The following is a 9,033-nucleotide window of genomic DNA, read 5'->3' as shown; positions in this document are numbered from 1 at the left end:
TTGGTTGCGGATTTAAAACCTTTTACAGTTTAATATCTCTATTTTATTTATTAATTTTTTGTTAAATTTGCCCACAATTTGAATTGGAAAAAAATTTTTTTTAACACTTTTTCAAAATCAAAAAGTTTTAAAAAAGAAAATAAATTCTGAAATTTGCTTCCTGTTTAACGTTACAAAAAAGTAATGGAACTTAAAAATAATAAAATTTTTCCAAAGGAAAATCCTTTAATAAAGAAAGCATTTATGAAAATATATCATAGTTACCAGATAATAGTAAACAAGTATGTTTAGGAAATAAAAAACATATCATGTTCGATTGTATCTGGTTAAAACGCGAACTCCTCTTCCTAACCTCCTATTGGTCTATCTCTTGCATAAAGTAGCAGATGAAAGTTCGGTTTTTAGCCGAAAAATCGGCGTCAGTCCGCGGCGTAAATAGCTTTTGGCAACGATGACGACGTGGTAGCTTTGCGCATGCGCAAAGCTTGGTGAAAGCATACCATATGTGAAGGTCGCTTTATCACTTTGTGTTTGGATAATCAGCTGGATTTGGCAACAAATATAACAAGGAGCTGGCAACCCTGTCGGAGGTCGTTTCCCTCTCTCCCCCGTCCGTTGAAATGGGCACAGTCGTAGCCTTAGGCTGAAACGAGCAGAAGAGAACTCTCAAAACTTGTTCGTTGTGCTTTAGTTAACAATGTCTTAGAGGGATACTTTATCTTTTCGCTAAATGATGATAGTTTTCTTTCGTACCAGTGTTTATTTCTTTCTTGTTTACTAATCAGTGTGTTGAGGTGCTATAGTGGAATACGATTCTTACCGCCGTTCAGTGTAGATTCGCAGTGGGCCAATCAAGCTTGGATTTCGGATCACATGGCCTCAACATGACATATTCATCATGGAGGCTTTGGCTAAAATGCAGGCAAGAATGTCAAAAGTTTGGAGGTGAACTATTTAGAAAATGCCAAGGAAGCCAAAATCACAAGGTAAGTGAAAACAAATAGTGTATTTCTCTCTTTGAACCTTCCTAATCCTATCCTTTAGTATATCAGCATGTTTGGAAACTCGCTTTATTTTTGTCTCAGGCGATAGGGGGTAGGGAAAGGGGTCCTGAAAAGAATTATGTTAACCCTGTAGCAATGTGTGAGGAAACTATTAATAAGGAGAAATCTCACTTTTTCTTAACAAGATTTTGAAACAATAATCTCAAATTTCATTAGCATTAAAAACTGATAATATTTTTAAAAGTTATTCTTAAAAGATTTGATTACATAATATTGTTCACCTTTTGTTTACATCCGGTCAATAGTGTTTATTTTTTAAATGAAGGGTTCGTAAGCGCTTTTCATTGCTTTGTAGTAACAATTTATGTTTATATTGTTGTGTAAGTATGCGTTTTATTTGGTTCAATGTAAAAAAAAAAGGAAAGAAAATGTAATTTTTATCTTAGAGCTGACAATGTTTATATTATTTCGCCTATTAGTGATTTTACTTTCAGAGTGTAAGAAAAGCAAATTGTTTGTTTAGTGGACCTCTAAATACTCACAGTATGCATTCATTTTAAAGTGTGGAAGTACGATTTTTGAGAGAAATAAGTAAGCATGTTACTCTTAATAAAATTTATAAAATAAACAGTTTTGGATAATAATATATAGACAAGCAATGAAAGTAACAGATAATTAATTTTTGTTTGTATATAAAATTGGGAGGAGGTCAACCTTCATCATTCAAAAGGTACCTTAATATTGAATAGAAATAGTATGTCTTATGTACTAGTGAAATGATGATTATAATTGTAGTGTTAGTTTTGACACAATACTCACCCCCCAGAATTTTATCAGGAATCATATTCGATGAAGGGATGCTACTGGTTGCCTTATTTCCGAAAGATTGGGAGAGCTGTATTAAGTTTGCTAGATTTTGAGTGCTTGTGAAGCTGTATTAAGTTTAAGTTTCCGAGCGTTTGTCGCTAGAGCTGTATTAAATTCACTGTTCTGTGTGGCTTTAGCATTCCAGTTGAGTGTATGCAGGATCCCGTTATGTGAGAGACTAAGAAGCTTTAACGCGAGGAGGGCAATGATGCAGTTAGAAATAGCAAGTCAACTGTTCAATGAGAACCATTAATGAAAGTGGGCATAACTTTTGGTGTAGACGAGTTCATATCACGTCTGGGTCACCTGTTTGTGGAGGTACGGTTTTTGAGAAAAACATGTACTACTTTTAATAAAATTTATATAATAAACAGTTTTGAATAATAATAAATATCATATAGTTAAACAAGCAACGATAATAACATAAGCAGATCATTAATATATGTATGTAAAATTCAGCGAATAATCAAAACGAGAAAACAAAGCATAAGTTTTTGTGTTTTTCTTTGCTGGGGGATACCGGACTGGCAGTGTTCATTTGTAGTTGGCAGGTCACCACATAAAGTATAAAACTGGGTTTGCGAAGGGGCATCCCCCCCCCAAAAAAAATATTTTTGTTTTGTTCAAATGGGGCCTTCTTGTGCTGTAGCAATTTTCTTTAATTCACAAACCAATTGCTCTTTGAAATGATTAGTATATTTTTTTGAAATGTAACTTAGTATTTGTAAATCTTAAAAAGGAATTTATTTTGAAATGTAACATGTTTCAATAATCAGTTTTGCAACCAAAATTTTTCTTAGTGAACTATATATCTGAAAAGAAAGTGCATGATCAAAAAAAAGATAAAATCTACATTACTGCCTTGAACACAAATTATGTGCAATATGAATGAACATTACACTTATTGCGTAAATTATTTGGATTATAAGAATTTGATAAAGTACATGAGAGATATAAGTATTTCTAAATGAATGTGAAAGAAGATGTTATTTAATTGTATTTAGTTGCCTGGTTTAAAAGGTGCATTTTTGAAAAGAATAAATCATGAACAAAGATTAAAGTTAATTCTGACAGCATGGTTGGCAGAAAATTTAAGAATAAATTTTTAAAAAATAGCCGTGCATAATAGCAATTATAAATTTGCTTAAACACTACATGGTGAAAAAGAGAAAACACACATTTGTTTCTTTCAAATGAATCTTTAAAACGATGTTTCCTACCGCTTTTTTTTATATCTTCTGAACTCTGAGTACTTTGAAATGCTATGTTAATTATTGTAAGTACTAATTTATTTTATATATATGTTGCAATAATGCTACATTATAACTAATAATAATAGAAAATGTTAAATAATATTAAGTTGCAAAAATTGCAATTTTTCGACTTTTGATGTCACCTCAGAGGCCGTCGGCCAGTCTGTCAGCTAGTATGTTCTTTGCTAAACAATTTATTGAGTGGTGAATCTTTTAAAAATTAAAAATTTCAGAAATTTTGCTGATTTTGCCAGGATTTTTTAAATGTTACCACATGAGAGCTAGAACTAAGTGCTGTTTCATATGAACTTTTGAATCATTTACATGTTGTGGTGTTGTATTTTACTTTAAATCTAATTTACAAAACAAAAAGTAATACATTAAACAAAAATTTAGATACCACTAAAATAGGGGTGCGCAACCTGTTGCAGAAGTTTCTAAACCTGATGAAAATAAAAAAAATTTGAAAATTTTAAATCTCACTTTTGAGTCATCACTCTTTGGCACGCACTGGTGATGGTGCTCTGGAAATTGTAAATATTTTTCGTTCATTCAATATTTTTAATATTTCCAATATTTTTAATTCATTTGTAAATATTTTTTCTGGTAGAATAATAAATGTGATTAGAGATAAAAATAAACTTACACATAATTATTCATTTAAATTATGCTGCTTATAATACATTTAGAATAAATATCATGTTTTGAATATTTCAATGATTTAAATTTATGAAGATATGAATTTTTTGAATGATTTAACTCAAGATTTTTGAGTTGGGCCCACAATCACCCCTGGACACGCTAAATTTTTGCAGATTATATAGTAATTTCAGTGGTAATTTTTTAACTAGGTTTGTATTTACTGATTTCATCATAAATCTAATTGGCGTTTCGATCTTTCTTCCGGAAATTTTGATGTGATTCATATCTTTCGGTTTCATCATAAATCCCAGGTTATTATGTGGCAGTTATTACATCCCTAGCAGCAAAATAACTTTGGTCCTCATGGGACCAATATTCACGAATCTTTGCTCAATAAGGATCAAAGACGTGTTATTTTCAGATATTGAACCTATATAGAAGTGACATCTTCCCCCGATATTTTACAACCTATATCGGCCTTCAATAGTATTGTCAGGTTCTTCTGATATTTTAGGTTCATTATTCAGCCAATATTGCCCCTATATAGACCGATATTGGATCTATAGAGGACCAATATTTAAGAATCTTGACATCCCAATCTTGGTTCCTCAGTTTATGTTCATATAGGGCCCATATTGAGCCCAAGGTAAAATTGTTGCTAGGGATTGTATTTTCACATAGTTTTGAAAATCTTTATATTTTTAATATGATATTATGAATCTCGAAATTGAATCCCACACTTAAATAATCACTTTTTCGCACGCTTTTTTTTAAAAATTCTTTTTCTCGTAAATCTAAATGATATTTTATAAAACAGTTATTTAGACGCTTATCTACGTGATTTGGAAATCCCGTATTTTCACGTTATTATTACCACACGTGAGTTTCAAATCGCACATTTAAGTATATTTTTAATACGATATTATTATAAATTTTGAAGTTGAATCTCGCCATTAAATCACTTTTTTACTCGTTTTGAGTTGATGTTATCGTAAATCTAGACAATTTTTTAGCGGTGACTTTCGCTTTTCTACCTGATTTCGAAAATCCCGTATTTTTATTATGATATTATTACGACGGACGGGTTTCAATACGCCCAATTAAATAATCACTTTTTGAAGCACTATATTTATGCTGATTTCGTGGTAAATTAGAGTGATTTTTTTTCTTCATTATTTTTTTGCAATTTTTTCTTTTTAAATTTTTTTCGGCAGTTATTCAGTTATTTCCACGTAGTTTTAATAGATAATTCCGTTATGTTTATTAGGAAATTCCAATTTTAAAAGCGCTTTAACTGTGCTAATTTCATTGTAAATTTAAGTAATTTTACATCTTTTTTTCTTGTAATTATTTCCTCAGTCTGCGTAGGGACCGAGGGTGTGCGGTATTGGTCCTCGTTAAACTGTGCTACCGTAAAGTGCTCGACTTCGCGCACAGGTCGTCGGGCTACCGAAGCGGGGGTGGCCATCCCTTCCTCAGAGGATCAAAATTGTGATGGCATGTCTTCGGATCATCCTCCGGGATGTTTCCCAGACCATCGCCAATAGCCCATTGTGCAGCTCTAGTGCGACGTAAAGTAACAACAACAACAACAATTGTAATTATTTCTATATTTTTCCACGTGATTATGACGATCCCTTTATTTTAACTGCAATGTTATTACGGCACGCAAATTTCTGATTGCGCATTTATATAATTACTTTTTGATACAATTTTATTTCGGTATAACTTTATTGTATATCGAAGTTGTTTTTCAATCTTGTTTTTGGTGACAAATGTGATTTGGTCGTATGTGGTGATGAATTGTGATTTGGTCGAATACCGGATATTCAGCAGAAAAATCGGCCGAATACCATATATACAGAGCCAGATAACGGCATTTTTTTAGCAGCTTAAAACAGCACATAACATTGAAAAATATAGCCTGTCAGAAAGCTCTTAAAAATGCCGCTGTATCATAAAAACGAAAGATTATATACGAAAGCAAAACAGAGAATATAGAAATCTAATCTTAATTTTCGAAAAATAATTTAAAAGCTGAACATGGTAGTTTTCCAATTACCATATTTTTAAGAAAAAGTGAGGAATAAAGTCTAATAGAAGNACATAACATTGAAAAATATAGCCTGTCAGAAAGCTCTTAAAAATGCCGCTGTATCATAAAAACGAAAGATTATATGCGAAAGCAAAACAGAGAATATAGAAATCTAATCTTAATTTTCGAAAAATAATTTAAAAGCTGAACATGGTAGTTTTCCAATTACCATATTTTTAAGAAAAAGTGAGGAATAAAATCTAATAGAAGCGCTTTTACGTCATGATAATGAAAATACTGATTTAAAGAAAAGATAATTACAAAAAAAAAAAAAAAAAAAAAAAAAAANAAAAAAAAAAAAACACAATGTTCTTAGTTCCTATAATAAAACTTTAACTTTGAAATTCAGTTTTCTATGTTACCGGTTATCTATATTACAGGAAAAAAATCACAAAAAAGGAATATTTTATCTGAAACGTTGCCTTAACACTCATTATAAAAACAAAAAAATAATAGAAATGGTAAAAAAAAAGAAAAATCGTTCTCAATTTTAAGAACTGAGAGTGTCTTACTAAATGACAAATCGGCTATAATTAATAAAACTATTATAACAAAGTTTGAAGAGTTTTGATCTAATTATTCACAATTCTTCAAGTTTCTTTTTTCCATTTGTCTCCATTTGCACATGAATTTTAGAACTTAACAAATATACTTAAAAACTATTTCTAATAATACACTATATCTAATATAGTAATAATAGAATTAAATTATTCTTTATTACATCTAGTACAAATTCGAAAAAAAAAGTAAGCTTCATAATAATAAAAAAAAAATCCGAAAATTACTATGTCAAATATTCTGCCGATCATTCGACCAACTGAATTTTTGCCTAAAGGGCCGAATACTTGTGACATCCCTAATTTTAATGCACAATATTATTGCAACGTGAGAAATTCAGAAAGTGGAGGCATTTTTGAACTGCTCATACTTCGTAATCTTGATTTCAATTTTTTGCTGCTGAAGTGTTTTTTTTTAAAGAGAATAACGAAAACATTTACTATATAAAATGTCTAATAATTTAAAAAAAAAAGAATATATATCTGGAGTATATTTCTTAATAAGTATTGAATCTTTTATTGAAAGATATTTTGTTTTTATTTTAGGCTCTTGTTTAAGCCGTATAAATTTTCTTGAATTAAAATATTAAATTTGAATTTGTATTACTTAATAAGTGTTAGTTTTTTTTATACTTTCATTCTGTGAGCATTGCAGTTTTTTGTTGAACTTTTGTACTGCGTGATATGATAAAAAAATTATTTTCTTCAATATTTATTCATTTTTTTATTTTATTAATATTTATTTTCGATAGATCTATTTGATAAAGATGGATTTTTTTTTATAAAAACCGTATTAGTTTTTTCATTCTTGAATGAATTCTATTAATTAAAAGCATTTATTTTTGTACAAATATCTTTCTTAGTTTACTTAGTCTAGTGGTAAAAAAGTTAGTGCTTTGAACACTAATGTTAGAATAAATACTGCTATATTTGCCGTCAACGTGTTGAAATACGCGTGCTGCTTTTCGTTACTTGATTTGATGTGCAAGTGGCCCTTCTCTCAAAAAGGTTGTACGGTCCTACACACGAAGAAATTTTTTCCAAAGGCGTTAAATGTTGTCAGCCGGAAAAAAACAGTACGTTAAATTAAGGAGTAAATATATTTTGTTTGTATTAACTTTCTGCGAGACTTCTTTCTTTTTTCACAAAGGATTTTTAAAAAAAAATAAATATAACTGCAGTTTTTGAATAATATCAGGGGTGATTGCGTTCCAGGTGTAACCCAAAATCCCGGGGTTTTTGTATCATCCTTCCGTGTCTAGGAACATGCGATTTTTCCGCAAATTTCATGAAATTCCCCGCTTCTCAAAGACCAATAGTGGTGAGCGGACTCAAAATCTTGGAATACGTCTAAATTTACACGGAATTCTGTAATCTAAAATTTCAATTTCTAAATTTTCGCCAAATCCCGTTACCAGAGCCGCTATGGCTCAGGGGATAGAGCGTTCGCCTTCCAATGGGGTGAACCGGGCTCGAATGCCAGCGATGACCGGTTGATATGATAAGCATCTGGCTTGCACCGACCATAGTGCTGACGTGAAACGTCCTCAGTGGTAGACGGAACATGGGTTAGAGTCCCCTTGCTGCCAGGCTAACCGTGGGAGGTTTTCGTGATTTTCCTCTCCATGTAACGCAAATGCGGGTTAGCTCCATAGAGTCCTCCACGAAGGCGAATTTCTCCCAATACTTTATCCAGGAATTCCCTTGTCTTCTGGATTGGTTTCAAGATTACAAGGCTACGGCGTTGAACATAGTCGGAGACGCAAAAATTGGGTCGGCTGTTCAACGACGGTTATAAAATATAAATGCCCAGTTACCGAGACGTCGGACTATAGGCGGAGATTTACCAATTTGATTTCTATGGTTTGACGGATTTTCGCTGTTTGGGATATTTGGAAATGCTTCGGAATCCTCTGATATCGCGAATCGTATTCTACTACTACGATTTTCGTATTTACCTGATTTAAAAGCTACTCGTTTTAATTCGTATTCACGCAATTTAAAAATCCAATATTGCTATTTGTATTTACGAGTTTTTAAAATCAATATCGTGATTCGTATTCACGCTTTTTTAGAACCAAATTACGTGATTTGTATTCACGTAAGTTTAAAATCCAATTTCCTTATTCGTATTCACGTGTTCTAAAAATGATGCACCGTGATTCGTATTCACGCGATGTAAATATGATGTATCGTGATTCGTATGCACGCGATGTAAATATGATGTATCGTGATGCGTATGCACGCGATCTATAAATTTAATTTTGTGATTTATATTTTCTCATTTTTAAAATTCAATATCGCGATTCATATTCATGCAATTTTAAAATCAAATATCGCTTGACTAAGAGCTAAGATTTTTCTTAAAAGAATTACTATAAAGGTGTGATATGCTTAATTGGTAGGTAATTTAATTATAAATCTTAGTTTAAAAAATTTAAATATAAAACATGTATGGAATATAGATTGATATCTAGTTTTTGCGTATAAAATTTTTAGGTTTTTTTCACTTCATGTTACAATTACCCATGTAATATTAATTATTATTATAATGCTTTGGGGTGCACAACCTTTTTGAGTGAAGGGCCACTTGCACAGCAAGTAGATTAACAAAG

The 9,033-nt window shown here is 31.3% G+C and overlaps 1 protein-coding gene across 4 annotated transcripts in view; it reads left to right on the top strand.

Moving 5' to 3' along the window:
• The first annotated feature begins 407 nt into the window (after positions 1-407).
• Positions 408-9,033, top strand: part of LOC107436381 (BCL9 domain-containing protein legless) — a 131,972-nt gene continuing 123,346 nt past the window's right edge. Inside the window, exon 1 of one of the 4 annotated variants that reach the window (XM_043038870.2) lies at positions 408-986. In XM_043038870.2, coding sequence (XP_042894804.1) covers positions 962-986 — 25 coding nt within the window. In that variant the 5' untranslated portion in view covers positions 408-961. Of the gene's footprint in view, positions 987-1,138; positions 1,385-9,033 lie in introns of those variants that run through there. The other 3 variants (XM_071187697.1, XM_071187698.1, XM_043038871.2) reach the window with 3 other exon arrangements.

The sequence above is a fragment of the Parasteatoda tepidariorum genome, chromosome X1 (assembly GCF_043381705.1).
Source record: "Parasteatoda tepidariorum isolate YZ-2023 chromosome X1, CAS_Ptep_4.0, whole genome shotgun sequence".
Lineage (NCBI taxonomy): Eukaryota > Metazoa > Arthropoda > Arachnida > Araneae > Theridiidae > Parasteatoda > Parasteatoda tepidariorum.
This window is presented reverse-complemented; position numbering and strand designations above follow the sequence as displayed.